At 52.2% G+C, this 21,946-nt stretch overlaps 1 protein-coding gene across 2 annotated transcripts in view; it reads left to right on the top strand.

The window, feature by feature from the left end:
• Positions 1-6,575: 6,575 nt before the first annotated feature.
• tmem59l (transmembrane protein 59-like) overlaps positions 6,576-21,946 on the top strand; it is a 16,222-nt gene continuing 851 nt past the window's right edge. Inside the window, exons 1-7 of one of the 2 annotated variants that reach the window (XM_055658407.1) lie at positions 6,576-6,718; positions 8,165-8,259; positions 9,942-10,094; positions 13,341-13,493; positions 15,226-15,379; positions 18,467-18,590; positions 19,828-19,945. In XM_055658407.1, the coding sequence (XP_055514382.1) occupies positions 6,592-6,718; positions 8,165-8,259; positions 9,942-10,094; positions 13,341-13,493; positions 15,226-15,379; positions 18,467-18,590; positions 19,828-19,945 (924 nt within the window). In that variant the 5' untranslated portion in view covers positions 6,576-6,591. The remainder of the gene's footprint in view (positions 6,719-8,164; positions 8,260-9,941; positions 10,095-13,340; positions 13,494-15,225; positions 15,380-18,466; positions 18,591-19,827; positions 19,946-21,946) is intronic. The other variant, XM_055658408.1, reaches the window with a different exon arrangement.

Raw genomic sequence — 21,946 nt, 5'->3', positions numbered from 1 at the left:
GTAGCTGTGTATTGATGCTGCAGCTGAGTATTGATGCTGCAGCTGAGTATTGATGCTGCAGCTGAGTATTAATGCTGCAGCCGAGTATTAATGCTGTAGCTGTGTATTGATGCTGCAGCTGAGTATTGATGCTGCAGCTGAGTATTAATGCAGTGGCTGAGTATTGATGCTGCAGCCGAGTATTAATGCAGTGGCTGAGTATTAATGCTGCAGCTGAGTATTAATGCTGCAGCTGAGTATTGATGCTGCAGCTGAGTATTGATGCTGCAGCTGAGTATTGATGCTGCAGCTGAGTATTGATGCTGCAGCTGAGTATTGATGCAGTGGCTGAGTATTGATGCTGCAGCTGAGTATTGATGCAGTGGCTGAGTATTGATGCTGCAGCTGAGTATTGATGCTGCAGCTGAGTATTGATGCTGCAGCTGAGTATTGATGCTGCAGCTGAGTATTGATGCTGCAGCCGAGTATTGATGCAGTGGCTGAGTATTGATGCTGCAGCTGAGTATTGATGCTGCAGCTGAGTATTGATGCTGCAGCTGAGTATTGATGCTGCAGCTGAGTATTGATGCTGCAGCCGAGTATTGATGCAGTGGCTGAGTATTGATGCTGCAGCTGAGTATTGATGCTGCAGCTGTGTATTGATGCTGCAGCTGAGTATTGATGCTGCAGCTGAGTATTAATGCAGTGGCTGAGTATTAATGCTGTAGCTGTGTATTGATGCTGCAGCTGAGTATTAATGCTGCAGCTGGCCCCGTCCCCTCCCTCCCCGCCTGCCTGACGTCAGCTGCCGCAGCCCCCGCGTTGCGGACTCTCCTTCACTGGTTCACTCGGTCCCGAACAATGGCAGCGGCCGCTCCCGTCTCCCTGTGTGTCTGTGTGTGTCTCTGTCTGTGTCTCTGTCTCTGCTTCTCTCCCCCGGCCGCCGCTGCCGCTGCTGCAGAGCCGCTGGTGCGCCGGGTCGGGGACACAGCTCGCTGCCAGAGCCGCTGCCTCACCACCTTCCCGCTGGCCGCCAGCGCCGGGTAAGGACCAGCTCAGCTCCCCAGGTTCCCCCATCCCTCTCCCCCCATCCCCCTCTCCCCCATCCCCCTCTCCCCCATCCCTCTCCCCCCATCCCTCTCCCCCCCATCCCTCTCCCCCCATCCTCTCCCCCCCCCCATCCCTCTCCCCCTCCATCCCTCTCCCCCCTCCATCCCCTCTCTATATCCCCCATCCCTCTCTCCCCTCCATCATCCCTCTCCCCCCATCCTCCCCTCCTCTCCCCCATCCCCCATCCCTCTCTCCCCCCTCCATCCCTCTCTCCCCCCATCCCTCTCTCCCCCATCCCTCTCTCCCCCATCCCTCTCTCCCCCATCCCCTCTCTCCCCCCATCCCTCTCCCCATCCCCTCTCCCTCTCTCCCCCCATCCCTCTCCCCCATCCCTCTCCTCCCATCCTCTCTCCCCATCCCTCTCCCCTCCCCCATCCCTCTCCTCCCCCCCATCCCTCTCTCCCCCATCCCCTCTCCCCCCCATCCCTCTCTCCTCCATCCCCTCTCTTCCCATCCCACTCCCCCCTCCCCCATCCCTCTCCCCATCCCTCTCCCCCCCATCCCTCTCCCTCCATCCCTCTCTCCCTCCGTCTCCCCTTCCCTCTCTCCCCTCCCTCTCTCTCTGCCCAAAGATCTTATAGCGAAGCTTTATATATATATCCCCCCCCCATCCCCCTCCACTCCCTCTCTCTCCCTCTCTCCCCTCCTCCCTTTCTCTCTCCCTCCCTCTCCCCCCCCCCCCCCATCCCTCCATCCCTCTCCCTCTCCCCCCTCCCTCCCCCCTCCCCTCCCCCCCCCCCCCCCCCCCTCCCCCTCCCCCTCCCACTCCCCACCCCCCCTTCCCTTTCCCCTACCCCTTCTCCCTCTCCCCCATCCCTCTCCCCCCCCCCCCCCCCCCTCCCCCCCCCCCCCCCATCCCTCTCCCCCCCATCCCTCTCCCCCATCCCTCTCTATCCCTCCATCCCTCTCCCCCCCCCCCCTCCCCCCCCCATCCCTCCCCCATCCCATCTCCCCCTCCCCCCCCCCCCCCCCATCCCTCTCTCCCCCATCCCTCTCCCCCCCATCCCCCATCCCTCTCCCCCCATCCCTCTCCCCTCCATCCCCCTCTCCCCCCCATCCCTCCCCTCCCTCCCCCATCCATCTGTTGAGGGGGAGGGGAGTTGAGGGGGAGGGGGTTTGAGGGGAAGGGGGGTGAGGGGGGAGGAATGGGAAAATGCCTGTGCTATTTTGTGCCCTTTATTTTGCAAACACTGATCAAACTGGAACAAAGATGTAGGCGCCTGAGGAAGGGTCTGGACTGTAAACGTCACCCATTCCTTCTCTCCAGAGACGCTGCCTGTCCCGCTGAGTTACTCCAGCATTTTGTGTCTGTCATTGGAATGAGAATGGAGTGGATTGATTGCAAAGCTGGTCTGCAGCAGCCCGTCTCCCAGTGAGTGGTGGAGACGAGCTGCTCCAGCCGGCTGCGAAGGTTCGAGTCGGCGAGACCTTCAATGTGATGGCTGGGCAGAGTGAAGGCTGTCTCCTGATTGATCTGTGCATGCAGGTGGTGCGGTGTGGTGTGGTGCGGTGTGTGGTGCGGTGTGGTGCGGTGCGGTGCGGTGTGGTGCGGCGTGGTGCGGTGTGGTGTGTGGTGCGGTGTGCCAGTACTGTGAAGCTGGTAGCTGCACCACACATCCCATTGTGCGAGTGAGTGCGAGATGGAGGTGGCTGTGATGTACCAGCTCACCATCTGGTGCCATACTGGGGAAGAGCTGACATAGACTCTCTCCGCGCAGTCCCTCTGCCTTCACAGGAGAAAATTAACACCCAGCTTCAGTCCAATCACTGGTGCAAGTACATCAATTTGTATTCAATTTACATAAAAACCGGGGCAGCACAGTGGTGCAGCGGGTAGGGCTGCTGCCTCACAGCGCCAGTGATCCGGGTTCGATTTTCAGTAGTATATTGTGTACAGGGCTTTCAAGAGAGAGCTAGATAGGGCTCTTAAAGATAGCGGAGTCAGGGGATATGGGGAGATGGCAGGAACGGGGCACTGATTGGGGATGATCAGCCATGATCGCATTGAATGGCGGTGCTGGCTCGAAGGGCCGAATGGCCTAATCCTGCACCTACTGTCTATTGAGTATTATTGTCCCTAGTGTGTGTGTAGGGTAGTACTGGAGTACGGGGATCGCTGGTCGGCGCAGACTCGGTGGTCCAAAGTCCCAGATTCTGCGCTGTATCTCTAAACTGAACGAGTGTGTGGGGTGATGGCTTGTTGGGGGAGGAGGGTCTCACTGGACCTGTTTCCACCCTGTGTCTCTAAAGTCTAAATTGTACTTGGAACGCCCAGCGTACGTGTTGTTGGGTTAGGTCCGTGCCCGGGTGGCGTTAGAGAGGGACTGACTGCGCCCTGTCTGCGGGCACCCTGGGGGGTGGAATGCATCCCTGACAAGAAGTGTAACATAGTTGTACAGTAGTTTACTTAAAGCCCTGTCCCACGGTATGAGTTCATTCCAAGAGTTCTCCCCGAGTTTGGCCCTGATTCGAACTCGGAGATTTACGGTAATGGCCGCTCGTCGGTACTCGGGGCTCTCGTGGACATTTTTCAACATGTTGGAAAATCTTCACGAGTCTTCCCGAGGACCTGCCGTTAGCGTTACGAGCCGTTAAGAGACGTCCCCGAGCTCCAACGTACCCGCTACGTTCATTCTCCGTGCTTATAGAAACTTACAAAATTCTTAAGGGGTTGGACAGGCTGGATGCAGGAAGATTGTTCCCGATGTTGGGGAAGTCTAGAACAAGGGGTCACAGCTTGAGGATAACAGGGAAATCCTTTAGGACCGAGATGAGAAAAACAGTTTTTCACACAGAGAGTGGTGAATCTGTGGAATTCTCTGCCACAGAAGGTAGTTGAGGCCACAGTTCATTGGCTATATTTAAGAGGGAGTTAGATGTGGCCTTTGTGGCTAAAGGGATCAGGGGGTATGGAGAGAAGGCAGGGATGGGATACTGAGTTGGATGATCAGCCATGATCATATCGAATGGCGGTGCAGGCTCGAAGGGCTGAATGGCCTACTCCTGCACCTATTTTCTATGTTTCTATGCTTACCACGAGTTTGATTTTTAAAAAATCTCGGGAGAGCTCTTGGAATGAACTGGCACCGTGGGTCAGGGCTATGACTATATTTGTTTGTCTTGTACTGTGGCGGTGGGTTTCTGTTCCATATTTCATGTATCTACACTTTTCGTTTTCCATTTTTTTTTTTTAATTTTTTTAAAGAGATAAGAAAGAAAGGGATAGTCGGGAGTAGAGAAAAGCGTAGTGTGTATAAAAAACAAAAGGGGAAAGAGTTAGTGAGGAAAAGAAATAAGCAAGAAGAAAGAGCAGGAGAGAGATGAACGGATAGACGCAAGGAGATGAGTTTTCATATTGTTGGTCATCTTTCACCCATACCTGAAACATTTGCTTTTTACGACACTGTTGCACCACAAGTTTGAAACACTACATCTGGAAGAGATGAGATTCCTCTTAGCAGGCAAAGCAGACCACTTCCAAAAGACGTGGTCTATGTTTTTGGAACTATTACAGGTGCACAACCTTTTATCCGAAAGCCTTGGGACCAGACACTTTTCGTAATTCAGAATTTTTCGGTTTTCGGAATGGAAGATTTTTAGCGTAGATTTTAACGGCCGGCTCAGTGCTAGAGTGCTCGGCTCATATCCGCAAGGTCGCGAGTTTGCGCCTCGATCCCGGCAGTTACTCGATCGCGAGTTTGAGTCTTCAATGTAGTTTTTTCTTGCAGAATAGGAGAGAATAGGGAGGGTTAGGCTGGGATCATTCTCTGCGAGATGATCTTAGCGCGGGAGACAAGTGTAGGAGAGGTGTACTGACTGTGTGGGCAGAACTTTGGAAGTGATTGCCCACCATTCTCAAAAGCCGCTGTGTCTTCCTGTCCCTCCAACTCCAGAGGAATCCGCTCCCCGATGGGCCGCTACGGCGACAAGTGGCAGTTCGCCCACAGCCCGAGCTGCGCCCCCTCATCCGCAACCCGGGTTCCTCTGGAGTTGGAGCGGGGCTGGGCTAGAGTTGCTGCTGGCTGTGAGTCTCTGGGATCTCCGTGCTTGCAGTGGGCCTGGGGGTCGGTGTCCCGTTGGTCCTGACGTCTCCGGTGACTGGCACTAGCTCCGACGTGAAGACAGTGCAAAGCCCCCGCGCCGGTGCAATGGGGGGGGGGACTGGAGAGGGGAGGGAAGGGGTCAACACACATGAAAGGGAAGTGGGGGAGCAGAGGGGTGTAGGTGGGGTGAAACTGAAGGGAGCGACAATTTGCTGCTGCCCGCTGAGTTAAAAAAGTTCCCACGCAAGACTCACGATACACTGTGTATCGTGAGTCTACCGTGGGAACTTTTTAACCTCAGCGGGCAGGCAGCAGCAGATTGTCAATTATTAACCCTCCCGCGCAATATACCCTCACCTTCTCTTTTATGAATGGGGCTTTAGTTCCCCTTTCTTCGAGGACCGACCGGAGGTTCCGCTGTCACCTCTGCGGGCTGCCCTCGGTGAACGTTTTCAAGGACCTTTTTTCAAGGACTGAAAAAATGTCGCTATTCGGAGGTTTTCGTTATTTGGATCTTCGGATAAAAGGTTGTGCACCTGTACAAGCATAAGGTGCAATAGTAATCTAAATAAATAAACAAATAAATAAATAAACAAATAAATAAATAAACAAATAAATAAATAGATAGATAGATAGATATAAATAGACGGATAAATAAATAAATAAATAGACGGATGAATAGATAAATAAATAAATAGATAGATGAGTAGATAGATGAATAAATAAATAGATATATAAAAGGTACCAGGATCTGGCAACGGGGGGCAAAACAACAAAGACAGACTTGGTTGGTAGTCCCCTTTCTGCGGAGTTTAATGTTATAATAGAGCGATTGTTTCTCCTTTCTTTTTCCGTCTTTTCTAGGGTCCACTTACTTTCTTTACTTCCTTCTCTAACTTCTTTTCTAAGGGGCTTTCCTTTCCCAACACTCTCCTGCACCTTCACGACTCTTGCGCACTTTCTTTACTCTCTCTACTTCTATCTTTTTCTTAAAGCTCAAAAAATGAAGCGGTACAAAAAATGTATTAAGACATATGTGTTGTGTAGTATTGCAACTCACCGTACTTATAATAAAAATTAAATTAAAAAAAAAAAAAAAATAAAAGGAGATGAGTTTTCACATTGTTGATCATCTTTCACCCATACCTGAAACATTTGCTTTTTAACGATACTGTTGCACTACAAGAATCCAACAAATCAATAAATGGAGACCCAACTAGTTAAGAATTGTTTAAGACGGAACTGCAGATGCTGGAAAATCGAAGGTACACAAAAAATGCTGGAGAAACTCAGCGGGTGCAGCAGCATCTATGGAGCGAAGGAAATAGGCAACGTTTCGGGTCGTAACCCTTCTTTGGTATTGTTTACCTATTAGGAGGAGTCTACATTTTTCTTAATAATTGAATACATTTTTTTTTTTTTTTTTTTTTTTTAAAGTGTGCGTACTGTTTGCTAAGTGATGCCTGTTGCTGTGTTCCCTCTGCAGGACACGATCGCCTGCCAACGTGGATGCCGGCTCCTCTCCATCTGCCAGTTTGTGGATGGAATCAGTGGTTTGAACAGCACCAGGGCCGAGTGTGAGGCAGGTGAGCCTTGGCACCAATTCATTATCCCGAATCCCAAGGAATTCCACATTCCCATCACCTTCCCTGCAACTGACTGGGCCCCACGGTGGCGCGGCAGTTCAGTTTATTGTCACATGCGCCGAGGTACAGTGAAAAGCTTCCGTTGCGCGCTAACCAGTCAGCGGAAAGACTATACATGATTACATAGGTACATAGAAAATAAGTGCAGGAGGAGGCCATTTGGCCCTTCGAGACAGCACCGCCATTCATTGTGATCATGGCATTTCGTCCTCAATCAATCTCCCCATATCCCTTGACTCCACTAGCCCCTAGAGCTCCATCTAACTCTTTCTTAAATCCATCCAGTGACTTGGCCTCCACTGCCCTCTGTGGCAGGGAATTCCACAAATTCACAACTCTCTGGGTGAAAACGTTTTTTTCTCACCTCAGTCTTAAATGGCCTCCCCCCTTTATTCTAAGACTTTGGCCCCTGGTTCTGGACTCGCCCAACATTGGGAACATTTTTCCTGCATCTAGCTTGTCCAGTCCTTTTATAATTTTATATGTTTCTATAAGATCTTCCCCCTCATCCTTCTAAACTCCAGTGAATACAAGCCTGGTCCATCTGTGTGCAGATACAGGGTAAGGGAATAACCTATTAGAGTTGATGCTTCACAGCACCAGAGACCTGGGTTCGATCCTGACTACGGGTGCTGTCTGTACGGAGTTTGTACGTTCTCCCCGTGACCGCGTGTGTTTTCTCCGGGTGCTCCGGTTTCCTCCCACATCCCAAAGACGTGCATCCCACAGTCGGGATCGAACCCGGGTCTCCGGCGCTGCATTCGCTGTAAGGCAGCAACTCTACCGCAGCGCACGCCACCGTGTTCTCCAGTGACTGAAGCTCCTGGAAAGATAATGGTTACATTCCTGAACCAGCAGGTGGAGTCTTTGACCAGTGAAACTACTGTCTCATGGTCAAAGCCATCTGGTTCACCAGGGAATGTAATCTTCCATCAGGGGTGATTGGAGCAGGATCAGGCCATTCAGCCCATCAGGCCTCTACTCCGCCATTCAATCATGCCTGATCTACCTTTTCCTCACAGGAAGGAATCTTTTCTTCCTGCAATAAGGGATTGGACAGGCTAGATGCAGGAAAAATGTTCCTCATGTTTGGGGGAGTCCAAAAACCAGGGGTCAAGGTTTAAGAATAAGGGGTCGGCCACTTAGGACAGTGATGAGATAAAACATTTTCACCCAGAGAGTTGTGAATCTGTGGAATTCTCCGCCACAGAGGGATAAATGAATCATGGAATATGGGGAAAATGCAGGAACGGGGCACTGATTTTAGATGATCAGCCATGATCATATTGAATGGCAGTGCTGGCTCGAAGGGCCGAATGGCCTACTCCTGCACCTATTTTGTATGTTTGTGTATAATAAGCCTGTGCTATGTGCTTGTGTTTACAGCGTGCCTGGAAGCGTACAGTCAGACGGATGAGCAGTACGGGTGTACCACCGGCTGCAGGGAGCAGTTCCTGGAGGCAGAGAGGAGGCAGAAACAGGTAATGCCCCGTGCGGTAATGCTCAGTGGGCGGGCTGGACTCAGCGTGCGGTGGGCTCAGCGTGCGGGTGGGGGTGGGGCGTGGAACGTGAAGCGGTGCACACGCGAGGGGAAGCGTGGAGAGACGGGCACCTGGGGAGAAGCCTGCTGGGTTGACTTGAGCTACAGACAGAACCTCCACGGACTTCAAAACACATTTCATTGGCGCTAAAGTAGGCAAGTTGACAGTCAATTTGGACAAAACAAAACCCATAAACAACAATGTGGATACGGAGTGATACAGCGTGGAAACAGGGCCTTCAGCCTCAAGGGCCTGTCGCACTTGGCGATTTTTTGGACGACTGCCGCCATCATATCAGCATCGCCAAAAGATGTTGAACATTTCAAAACCCAGCGGCAACAAAACAAATGTTGCGGCGCTTGAGGAGACACCGTGCGTTAATACGTCGTCACGCCGCGGCTTGCGGTGACTTGATATGTCAGTCAATGATGCCGGCAGTCGCCGAAAGTAATCGCCAATGGGGACAGGCCCTTACCTTGCCCAACGTCCCATCTACATGTCCCACCTGCCTGCCATATTACTCCAAACCTGTCCGATCCATGTACCTGTCTAACTGTTTCTTAAACGTTGGGATAGTCCCCAGCCTCAACTGCTTCCTCTGCCAGCTTGTTCCATGCACCCACCACCATTTTTGTGGAAATGTTACCCCTCAGATTCCTATGAAATTGTTGCCCCTTCACCTTAAACCTACATCCTCTGGTCCTCAAATCCCCAGCTCCGGGCAAGAGACTCTGTGCGTCTACCCGATCTATTCCTCTCATGAATTTGCACAACTCTCTAAGATCACCCCTCATCCTCCTCCTGCGCTCCAGGGAATGGAGTCCCAGCCTGCTCAACCTCCCTATATCTCATACCCTCCAATCCTGGCAACATCCTCATAAATTATGTGAAATATTTCACCTCCATCTGAGGAGGCATTTCACGATGAAAATCTGAGCTCAATGGTGCCTTCATTGTCACGTGTACCAGGCGCAGTGAAATGCATTTATTGCGTACAGGCCAGCTAGACTATCAGCAGACATAAGCACCATTCTAGGGTTAGTACAGAATGTACAGGACAGCCCACTGAGTCTAGAAGCACAAGACGCCATTTTGGCGTTATTTTACCGTCCACGCTTCAGCCGGTCGCAAAGGCCCGTTGCTGCCTCCATTCCGGTTGCCCCGGCAACCCGATGTCTCTCTCCTTGTTCTCCTCTCTCTGACGTGGTTCTGTGAGACTCTCCCTCTCTCCCTCTCTTTGCAACTGAGTCTGAAGAAAGGTCCTGACCTGCAACATGGCCTATTCACTGCCACCACCGACATGTTGAGTTAGCCCACTCTGTGTTTTGTTTCACAATAGTGCCGCCTAGTTTGGTTTAGTTTAGTTTAGTCTAGAGATACAGTGAGGATACAGGCCATTCGGCCCATCCAGTGCATACCGACCAGCGATCCCCGTGCAGTAACGCTACACTAACTGAAGATCTCGGAGAAATCCCAGGCTGGTCGCGGGGAGAACGTACAAACTCCGTACAGGCAGCACCCGTAGTCGGGATGGAACCCGGGTCCCCTGGTGCTGTGAGGCAGCAGCTCTACCCGCTGCAAGTGCCACTTGTTGGGAGTAAAACTCTCTGTATCCCCCGCAGCTCCTGACGTCGACGTCTGAAACCCCCTCCTTCTCCCTCGTCCACTACCTCTCCAACCTGTGCAGCGACTTTGTCAACTCGGCCCAGAGTTTTATCTCTTCCACCTGGACCTTCTACCTGCAGGCCGACGATGGCAAGGTTGTGGTCTTCCAGGTAAAGCAACCCCTTCACCGCACGCCCTTGGTGAACCGTGCCACGCAAACGCAAATCTCCGCGGCAAGCTGAGTTGAGGTCATAAGTGGTAGCAGCAGAAGTAGCCCATTCGGCCCATCAAGTCTACTCCGTCGTTCAATCATGGCTGATCTATCTCTCCCTCCCAACCCCATTCTCCTGCCTTCTCCCCATAACCCCTGACACTTATTGTGCCGAGGAAACAAATGGAATGCGAATGGTATGTTAGCTTTCATTGCAAAAGGATTTAAGTATGGAGCTCCAGAGGTTCTACTGCAGTTGTACAGGGTCTTGGTCACCACACCTGGAGTATTGCGTACCTTTTGGTCTCCAAATCTGAGGAAGGACATTATTGCCATAGAGGGAGTGCAGAGACAGTTCACCAGACTGATTCCTGGGATGTCAGGACTGTCTTATGAAGAAAGACTGGATAGACTTGGTTTATACTCTCTAGAATTTAGAAGATTAAGAGGGGATCTTATAGAAACTTACAAAATTCTTAAGGGTTTGGACAGGCTAGATGCAGGAGGATTGTTCCCGATGTTAGGGAAGTCCAGGACCAAGGGGTCCAGCTTAAGGATAAAGGGAAATCCTTTAAACCGAGATGAGAAGAACTTTTTTCACACAGAGAGTGGTGAATCTCTGGAACTCTCTGCCACAGTGGGGTAGTTGAGGCTCAGTTCATTGGCTATATTTTAGAGAGGAGTTAGATGTGGCCCTTGTGGCCAAGGGGATCAGGGGGTATGGAGAGAAGGCAGGTACGGGATACTGAGTTGGATGATCAGCCATGATCATATTGAATGGCGGTGCAGGCTCGAAGGGCCGAATGGCCTACTCCTTCACCTAATTTCTATGTTTCTATGTTTCTATGTTTCTATGAAACAGTGAAAAGCTTTTGTTGCCCATGATCCAGTCAGCGGAGAGACAACACATGATTACACTCCAGCCGTCCACAGTGTACAAGGGGAATAACGTTTAGTGCAAGATGTAGCTAATTAAGTCCGATCAGAGATAATCCAAGGGTCTCCAGTGTGGTGGGTGTTGGCTCAGGACTGCTCACTAGTTGTTGGGAGCATGGTTCAGTTGCCTGATAACAGCTGGGAAGAAACACCTCAGCCCCAAAACTCATGAACCCCTAAACCACCAGCGAACCGACCCAGAGATCATCAAATCCACACCTCACCAATCATCCTACCTACAGGCCAGCTAGACTATCAGCAGACATAAGCGCCATTCTAGGGTTAGTACAGAATGTACAGGACAGCCCACGGAGTCTAGAAGCACGAGACGCCATTTTGGCGTTATTTTACCGTCCACGCTTCAGCCGGTCGCGAAGGCCCGATGCAGCCGCCGCCTCCATTCCGGTCGTCCCGGCAACCCGATGTCTCTCTCCTTGTTCTCCTCTCTGTGACGTGGTTCTGTGAGACTCTCCCTCCTCTCTCTCTCCCCCTCTCTCCTCCCCTCTCCCCCTCTCCCCTCTCCCCCCCCTTCCCCCTCTCCCCCCCTCGCCCCCCCCTCTCCCCCTCTCCCCCTCTCCTCCCCCTCTCCCCCTCTCCCTCTCTCCCCTCTCCCCCCTCCCCTCTCCCCCTCTCCCCCTCTCCCCCTCCTCCCTCTCTCCCTCTCCTCCTCTCTCCCTCCTCTCTCCCCCTCCCCCTCTCCCTCTCTCCCCCTTCCCTCTGTCTCCCCCTCTCTCCCCCTCCCCTCTCCCCCTCTCTCCCTCTCCCCCCTCCCCTCTCCCCCCCCTCCCGCCCCCCCCTCCCCCTCTCCCCCTCTCCCCCTCTCCCCCCTCTCCCCCTCTCCCCCTCTCCCCCTCTCCCTCTCCCCCTCTCTCCCTCTCTCCCTCTCCCCCTCTCCCTCTCCCTCTCCCTCTCTCCCTCTCCCCCCCCCCTCCCCCCTCCCCCCCTCTCCCCTCCCCCCTCCCTCCCCCCCCTCTCCCTCTCTCTCTCTCCCCCTCTCCCCCTCTCCCCCTCTCCTCCCTCTCTCCCTCTCCTCCCCCTCCCCTCTCCCCCTCTCTCTCTCCCCCTCCTCTCCCCTCCCCCTCTCCCCCTCTCCCCCTCTCTCCCTCTCCCCCCCCTCTCCCCCTCCCCCCCACCCTCTCCCCCCCTCTCTCCCTCTCTCTCCCCCCTCTCCCCCTCTCCCTCTCCCCCCCCTCTCTCCCCCTCTCCCCCCTCTCCCTCCTCTCCTCTTCTCCCCTCTCCCCCTCTCCCCCCTCTCTCTCTCTCTCTCCCTCTCCCTCTCTCCCCCTCCCCTCTCTCCCCCTCTCTCTCCCCCTCTCTTTGCTCTATTTTTGCTACTGAGTCTGAAGAAAGGTCCTGACCTGAAACATTGTCTATTCACTGCCACCACTGACCCGCTGAGTTAGTCCGCTCTGCATCACAATAGTACCGCTTAGTTTGGTTTGGTTTAGTTTAGAGATACAGCGCGGATGCTGGCCCTTCGGCCCACCGTGTGCACACTGACCCGCGATCCCCGCACCCTATCGCTAACCCCACGCACAAGGAACCATTTGACATATTACACCAAGCCAAATTGGGCAGCACAATAGGCAATAGGTGCAGGAGTAGAGGCCATTCGGCCCTTCGAGCCAGCACCGCCATTCAATGTGATCATGGCTGCTCATCCCCAATCAGTACCCCGTTCCTGCCTTCTCCCCTGACTCCGCTATCTTTAAGAGCCCTATCTAGCTCTCTCTTGAAAGCATCCAGAGAACCTGCCTCCACCACCCTCTGAAGCAGAGAATTCCACAGACTCACCACTCTCTGTGAGAAAAAGTTTCCATTCTAAATGGCTCACCCCGTGTCACGGTGGCGCAGCGGTAGAGTTGCTGCCTTACAGCACTTGCAGCGCCGGAGACCCGGGTATCAATCCCGACTACGGGTGCTGCCTGCACGGAGGTTTGTAGGATAATTGGCTCGGTGTACGGGTAAGGGTCCCGAATGTATGTAGGATAGTGTTAATGTGCAGGGATCGCTGGTCGGCCCAGACTCGGTGGGCCGAAGGGCCTGTTTCCGCTCTGTATCACTAAAACTAAATTAACCTACGAACCTGAACGCCTTTGGAGTGTGGGGAGGAAAGCGGAGATCTCGGAGAAAACCCCGGCTGGTACAAACTCCGTACGGGCAGCACCCGTAGTCGGGATGGAACCCGGGTCCCCGGTGCTGTGAGGCAGCAGCTCTACCCGCTGCAAGTGCCACTTGTTGGGAGTAAAACTCTCTGTATCCCCCGCAGCTCCTGACGTCGACGTCTGAAACCCCCTCCTTCTCCCTCATCCACTACGTCTCCAACCTGTGCAGCGACTTTGTCAACTCGGCCCAGAGTTTTATCTCTTCCACCTGGACCTTCTACCTGCAGGCCGACGATGGCAAGGTTGTGGTCTTCCAGGTAAAGCAACCCCTTCACCGCACGCCCTTGGTGAACCGTGCCACGCAAACGCAAATCTCTGCGGCAAGCTGAGTTGAGTTCATGAGTGGCAGCAGCAGAAGTAGCCCATTCGGCCCATCAAGTCTACTCCGTCGTTCAATCATGGCTGATCTATCTCTCCCTCCCAACCCCATTCTCCTGCCTTCTTCCCATAACCCCTGACACTCATACTAATCAAGAATCTATCTATCCCTGCCTTCAAAATATCCACTGACTTGGCCTCCACAGCCTTGTGTGGCAATGAATTCCACAGATTCACCACCCTCTGACTAAAGAAATTCCTCCTCATCTCACAGAAACATAGAAACATAGAAAATAGGTGCAGGATTAGGCCATTCGGCCCTTCGAGCCTGCACCGCCATTCAATACGATCATGGCTGATCATCCGACTCAGTATCCCGTACCTGCCTCCTCTCCATACCCCCTGATCCCTTTAGCCACAAGGGCCACATCTAACTCCTTCCTAAAGGAACGTCCTTTCATCCTGAGGTTATGTCACAGCCATCCAATCATGGCTGATCTATCTCTCCCTCCCAACCCCATTCTCCTGCTTCTCCCCATAACCCCTGACACTCCTACTAATCAAGAATCTATCTATGCCTGCCTGTTGCGTGCGATCCCGCCCAGCGGAGAGATAATACATGATTACAATCGAGCCGTCCACAGTGTACACAGATACATGACAAGGGGAATAGCGTTTAGTGCAAGGTGAAGCTAATTAAGTCCGATCAGAGATAATCCGAGGGTCTATCTAGTTGAAGAAGGAACTGTAGATGCTGGAGAATCGAAAGTGGAGAAACACAGCGGGTGCAGCAGCATCTATGGAGCGAAGGAAATAGGCAACGTTTTGGCCCGAAACCCTTCCGGGTTTCGGCCCGAAACGTTGCCTATTTCCTTCCCGAAACGTTGCCTATTTCCTTCCCGAAACGTCGCCTATTTCCTTCGCTCCATAGATGCTGCCGCACCCGCTGAGTTTCTCCAGCTGTTTTGTCTACCTGCTCTCTAGTGGTTTTGAGCATGGTTCAATTGCCTGATAACAGCTGGGAAGAAACACCTAACCCCCCCCAAAAACTCATGAAACCCCTATACCACCAAACACCTCATCAACCTATAAACACCAAAGGTTTTGGTTCAGGTATTGGAGCTTTCAGCACCTTGCCCCCCCACCCTACATTCACCAGACCTCCCTGCACCCTCTCTCCGCACCAACCATGTCCGGCAGACCCCCAGCCAACACCACACCATTCGCTGGCACTTATATTTTGGAGATGCAGCGTGGAAACAGGCCCTTCAGCCCACCGATGCCCTGCTGGCCACGAGCACTGTCCTCCACACGATGGGGGCAATTTACGGTTGTTTATGGATTAACCTACAAACCTCGCACGTCTTTGGAGTGAGGGGAGTCAACCGGGGATCGCTGGGCGGCGCGGACCCGGTGGGCCGAAGGGCCTGTTTCCGCGCTGTACCTCTAAAACTAAAAGCCACTGCGTGTTGCCATCTCTGGCACCACACCTCCATCCCTCCTTGTACATGTGTCCCCTCTCTGATCTTCCACCTTCTTCTTCCACTGGCCCGGTGCCACCTCCCCTGACACCAGCCCCCTCTCGCTCCAATGTCTTCCCCATCTCAGACCCCAATACTCTGCTCCCTCCCATCCTGGACCTGAGCTAATGTCTGTTCCCCCCCCACCTAGGCAAACCCGGAAGTGGACTTCTCGTCCCTGGACCTGGAGCCCTCGCTGCCCAATGAGACTGAGAATCCCCAGGACGGGATCCCCGGAGTTCAGGAGCAGGAGGAGGAGCTGCCGACGCCACGGACCACCCCGGCAACGCTGGAACTGCAGCCAGGTGCGTTGCCGGAGTGAACGGGGGAATGTTCTCTTCCATCAGAGGGGCCACGGACTCGCGAAGGGCGCACTGCGGTATGGAGTTGCTGCCTTACAGCGCTGAATGGCAGCGCCGGAGACCAGGTTGGAGGCCAGTCGATCCCGATCTGGGGGTTTGGCTTGTCTGTACGGAGTTTGTACTAAGATAGGTGGGGTTGCGGGTAATGAAGTAGAGTTTTCTCCCCGTTGAGTGGGCTGAAAGATGGCCGCGTGCGATTCCCTGGCCCACGCTCCAAAGACATATCTGAAAGCTTTGGTGACTTGCTGGCCTTTAAATAAATCGACAGAGCAGGCATGAAGGTTAATCATGTAGATAGGGTGGTAAAGAAAGCTTTTGGTGGTTGGCCTTTATAAATTGGCATTGAGTATAGAAGTTGGGATGGTAATTTAAAATTGTACAAGGCATTGGTGAGGTGTGTGTGTACATTGTCCCTGCTGTGTTTACTAATGTGGGCAGGGATCGCTGGTCTGCACGGACTATAGGTTTTTAAAATGTGGGCCGAACTTGGGCTTTTCCCCTGAGAGTTTCCACACTGTATCTCTAAACTCAGAGAACTGTGTGGACTGAGCTTCCAGGTGTGGAGGCATTCGGTTTTTATCATAAAATAAATTGGATGTTATATGGATGGGAAAGTGGTCTGAGCGCAGGTATATGGGACCATTTGTGGCCCATCTAGATGGCCTCCTGCATTGTTATATGGTTATATTATATGGTTATATCTCTAAACTAAACTGGACTGTCAGTCATTCGGGGTTGATAAAACATGTTCATAAGTCCTCGGCCATTAGGCCATTCGGCCCATCTAGTCTCCTGCACCATATAATACAGTGTGGAAACAGGCTTTGGCCCAACTTGACCATACTGACAATCATGGACGATCTATCTTTCCCTCTCAATCCCATTCCCCTGCCTTTGACACCTCCACTAATCACACTCCTATCATTCTCCACTTTAAAAATACAAAAGGCTTGGCCTCCACCGCTGTCTGTGGCAATGAATTCCACAGATTCACCACCCTCTGCCTAAAGAAATTCCTCCCCATCTCCTCGAAAAGTAATCTGAGGCTGTGGCCGTTGGTGCTAGACTCTCCCACAAGTGGAAACATCCTCTCCACATCCACTCCATCCAGGCCTTTCCCTATTCTGTAAGCATCAATGAGGTCCCCCCCCCTCATCTTTCTAAAATGGTGTTTGCAAAGATGGCAGAGTCAGCAGTTTGTGCAAGGTTTCAGGCTGGAGAGAGTTGGCCTGGTTTGTTTATCAGCTGAGGTCCAGAGACCCCCTTTGCTTACTGGAATAGCGTCATGGCTTCTCTTACATTTACTAAAATAGGCCGAGCGAGCCTCAAGTTAACGTGTTAACATCCCATCCGAGACTTGGTGCCTTGTTCGATCATAAATGATCGGAGCAGAATTAGGCCATTCGGCCCATCAAGTCTACTCCACCATTCAATCATGGCTGATCGATCTCTCCCTCCTCCTAACCCCGTTCTCCTGCCCTCTCCCCTTAACCTCTGACACTCGAACTAATCAAGAATCTATCCATCTCTGCCTTAAAAATATCCACTGACTTGGCCTCCACAGCTTTCTGTGGCAATGAATTCCACAGATTCACCAGCCTCTGACTAAAGAAATTCCTCCTCATCTCCTTCCTAAAAGAACGCCCTTTAATTCTGAGGCTGTGACCTCTATTCCTAGACTCTCCCATCAGTGGAAATTAATCTTTAGCCTTCTCTCCCTCAGTACCATCTGAGGAACATCAGACTAGATTATCGACTGCAGGTCTAGATAGTTGTTGTGTGAAATGGGATTGAGAATTGGGCTTGTATAGGGGCACTGTTCCACGATATGATTAAGAGCAAGCGTTGCCCACCCTCTGATCAAAGGATGAGGACCCCCCTCCCCTTGATCCAGAGTGGTGTCAAAGAATCGAATCCTTGCAGGTTGATGGTACAAGTCCACCACTTCACGAGGAGTCCAGAGCACCCGGAGAAAACCCACACGGGTCACGGGGAGAAGGTACAAACTCCATACGGACAGGCGCCCGTGGTCAGGATCGAACCCCGGTCTCAAGTCAATGGGTCTGTGAGAGGGAAATAAGTGGGGGAGTGGGATAGATGGGATTGTTCTGGGAGCTGGCGTAGACGCGATGGACGGCGCGCCACAGATTTTCCTGTTGCAGGATTCTCCAGCTCCCTTGGTGCCAGAGCCTTGTCGTATTATCCGTTCTGCCGGTCCAACAGAAGTCACGGCCTTGGCAGGCCGAGATACCGGGATGTTGGCCGTGGGAACCGATCTCCCGGCTCTGGCTGTGCCGGCGTTCCAGAGCCACGGCCGCGGGGGGGGGGGGGAAATTCGACCTCGGAGGGGTCGAGATCGGCCCGGGCGCCATATTTACAGGGGCGACATCCGAGGGAGATTTGAAGCGGCGCTCCGGTAATTTTGTCCGGATTAAAGGAGGTGCTGGTCCATCAGTTGCCGGATAATCGGCGGTGGATCCGTATTGTGTGTGTGTGTCACCCCCTCCCCGTCTCGTTAGTTGCCCTCGGTAACTGGCAGGAAGCTGCAGCCTGGCCCCGCTCCGCGCTCCCCAATAACACGTGCAGTTTCTTTACTGTGACCGGCAAAGACCCTACAGCGAGCAAGATGGACCACTCGACGAAAAAGACCTAGTGCGGTCATGGGCAGATTCATGGGTCATTTCCGGCCCCATTTCCGTAACCGGCTTCCGTCTCCGCGCCAAAGACCCCGGAGGATACAAGTGCGGAGACGGAAACCGGTTACGGAAACATCCTCGTTAAAATAAAAGTTATTTGGTAAAAATCTTCTCAATTTCAGAATTTTAATTTATTAACACAAACTGTTCCCCCGCAACGTTGATTACACTGTGGGTCGGGTCGGGTCCGGTCCGGTTACGGAAATGGATGAAAAAAAGGCCCACCTTCCGCTCCGTTGCGTACTACACATCAACCCATTGCATTTAGCAGGAGTGGTCTATCTTGCTCCGCTAGAGGATCTTTGGTGACCAGTATCACCTTTGTTGTGTGCAGCTGCGGCTGAGGGGGTGAGGAAGGAGTCGGACAGTCGGGCGATCGCAGAGCCAGCGGTGAAAGAGAAGCTCACAGATGGAGAAGGCTCGCACACGCAGCACGACTTCCTGGCCTGCATGTCACGGTACGAGAGCTGACTGACGGTCCCCACATCGCTGGGCGTCCGACTCAAATCCAACCACGCTCGTGTGGATAGAGTCATAGAGTGATCCAGTGTAGAAACATGCCCAACTTGCCCACACCGGCCAACATGTCCCAGCTACACTAGTCACACCTGCCTGCGCTTGGTCCATATCCCTCCAAACCTGTCCTATCCATGTACCTGTCTTAACTATTTCTCAAACAGCGGAAAGAATGCATGATTGCAACCGAGCCGTCCACAGTGTACAGATACATGATAAAATGCAAGACAAAGTCCGATTAAAGACAGTCTGAGGGTCACCAATGAGGTAGATAGTAGCTCAGGGCCCCTCTCTAGTGGGTGGTAGGACGGTTCAGTTGCCTGATAACAGCCGGGAAGAAACTGCCCCTGAATCTGGAGGTGTGCGTTTTCACACTTCTGTACCTCTTGCCCAATGGGAGAGGGGAGAAGAGGGAGTGACCAGGGGTGAGACTGGTCCTTGATTGTGCTGCTGGCCTCGCCGAGGCAGCGTGAGGCATGGATGGAGTCTCACCACATTGGAGTGAACAGTGGAGCTGCTTAACCAACCTTTAGTGAAGGAAGGGATTCACCTGACGAGTCCTGGGGTCTTTACTTGCTTCCACTTCCCTCCCCACCCTTACGATCAGTCTGAAGGAGGGTCCCGACCCAAAAGATTCAGATTCAGATTCAGATTCAATTTTAATTGTCATTGTCAGTGTACAGTACAGAGACAACAAAATGCATTTAGCATCTCCCTTGAAGAGCGACATAGCAAACGATTTGAATTAAAAAAAAAAAATAATAATAAGTGTCCGGGGGGGGGGGGGTGATTGGCAGTCACCGAGGTACGTTGTTGAGTAGAGTGACAGCAGCCGGAAAGAAGCTGTTCCTCGACCTGCTGGTTCGGCAACGGAGAGACCTGTAGCGCCTCCCGGATGGTAGGAGGGTAAACAGTCCATGGTTCGGGTGAGAGCAGTCCTTGGCGATGCTGAGCGCCCTCTGCAGACAGCGCTTGCTTTGGACAGACTCAATGGAGGGGAGCGAGGAACCGGTGATGCGTTGGGCAATTTTCACCACCCTCTGCAATGCCTTCCGCCTTAAACCAATGCCTTAAACCATCACCTATCCATGTTCTCCAGAGATGTTGTCCTGAACCCACTGAGTTCCTCCACCATTTCGTGTCTGTCCTCTTGGACTTGTCTCTCCTTTGTGTCCACAGGCGCTCAGGGCTTCCCCGGTGGATCCTGGCTGGTTGCCTGGTTTTGTCAATCGCGGTCATGTTGTGGCTGAGCTGCGCCAGTTTGGTGACTGCCCCCGATCAGCACGTCAAGTCACAGGTGAGTCGTTCTCAACTTCTAGCAGCAGAATTAGACCATTCGGCCCATCAAGTCCACTCCGCCGTTCAATCATTGAAACATAGAAAATAGGTGCAGGAGTAGGCCATTCACCGCCATTCAATATGATCACGGCTGATCATCCAACTCAGTATCCCATCCCAAGTCAAGTCAAGTTTATTTGTCACATACACATACAAGATGTGCAGTGAAATGAAAGTGGCAATGCTCGCGGACTTTTGTGCAAAAGACAAACAACAAAACAACCAAACAAATTATAAACACAATCATAACACACATATTCTTTTACATAATAAATAATAGAAGGAAAAACGTTCTGTAGAGTTAGTCCCTGGTGAGATAGGCATTTACAGTCCGAATTGCCTCTGGGAAGAAACTCCTTCTCTCCCTGCCTTCTCTCCATACCCCCTGATCCCTTTAGCCACAAGGGCCACATCTAACTCCCTCTTAAATATAGCCAATGAACTGTGCCCTCAACTACCTTCTGTGGCAGAGAATTCCAGACATTCACCACTCTCTGTGTGAAAAATGTTTTTGTCCTCTTGGTCCTAAAAGATTTCCCCCTTATCCTTAAACTGTGACCCCTTGTTCTGGACTTCCCCAACATCGGGAACAATCTTCCTGCATCTAGCCCGTCCAACCCCTTAAGAATTTTGTACGTTTCTGTAAGATCCCCCCTCAATCTTCTAAATTCTAGCGAGTACAAGCCGAGTCTATCCAGTCTTTCTTCATATGAAAGTCCTGCCATCCCAGGAATCAGTCTGGTGAACCTTCTCTGTACTCCCTCATGGCTGATCTATCTCTCCCTCCTAACCCCATTCTCCTGCCCACTCCCCATAACCCCCGACACCCGTACTAATCAAGAGTCTGTCAATCTCCGCCTTAAAAATATCCATTGACTTGGCCTCCGCAGCCTTCTGTGGCGAATAATTCCACAGATTCACCACCCTCTGACTCATCCCCATTGTAAAGGTACGTCCTTTTATTCTGAGGTTGTGACCTCTGGTCCTAGACTCTCCCACTAGTGGAAATATCCTCTCCACATCCAGTCCATCCAGGGTCTTTCAAAGAGGTTCCCCCCACTCATCCTTCTAAACTCCGGCGAGTACAGGCCCAGTGCCGTCAAATGCCGTTAACCCAACCATTCGTGGGATCATTGTCGTAAACCTCCTCTGGACCCTCTCCAATGCCAGCATATGCAGTTGTGTTTGGTTTAACATCACAGCCATGTTCAATGGGGATTTGTCGAGGGAGTTTTACTCTCTATATAAAACCAGTGTTGGTCCTGCCCTGGGAGTATTTAAAGGGTCACTACAGAGAGGGTATTATCGAGTCAGACAGCGTGCAAACAGGCCCTTCGGCCCAACTTGCCCACACGGACCAACATGTCCCACCTACACCAGTCCCACCTGCCTGCGCTTGGCCCATATCCCTCAACACTTGTCCTATCCATGTACCTAACGTAGACACACAGTTTCTCAGTCTGAAGAAGGGTCTCCACCTGAAACGTCACCCATTCCTTCGCCCCCAGAGATGCTGTCTGTCCCGCTGAGTTACTCCAGCATTTTGTGTTTTATCTTTGGTGTTAACCAGCGTCTGCAGTTCCTTCCGACACTATCCGTGTACCTGTCTAAGTGTTTCTTAAACATTGTGACAGTACCTGCCTCAAATACTTTTGCCCAATTACTCCAGATGTAAGACGGAACTGCAGATGCTGGTTTAAACCGAAGGTAGCCACAAAATGCTGGAGTAACTCAGCGGGTGAGGCAGCATCTCTGGAGAGAAGGAATAGGTGACGTTTCGGGTCGAGATCCTTCATCAGTCTGAAGAGGTGTGTTGACCCGAAACGTTGCCTATTCCTTCTCTCCAGAGATGCTGCCTCACCCGCTGAGTTACTCCAGCATTTTGTGGCTACTCTATATGTAACTTTCACTGGGAATGTTCAATGAAAATGCATTGCTTATCGATCACTATTTTGATTTT

This window comes from Leucoraja erinacea, chromosome 29, assembly GCF_028641065.1.
Source record: "Leucoraja erinacea ecotype New England chromosome 29, Leri_hhj_1, whole genome shotgun sequence".
NCBI lineage: Eukaryota > Metazoa > Chordata > Chondrichthyes > Rajiformes > Rajidae > Leucoraja > Leucoraja erinaceus.
This window is presented reverse-complemented; position numbering and strand designations above follow the sequence as displayed.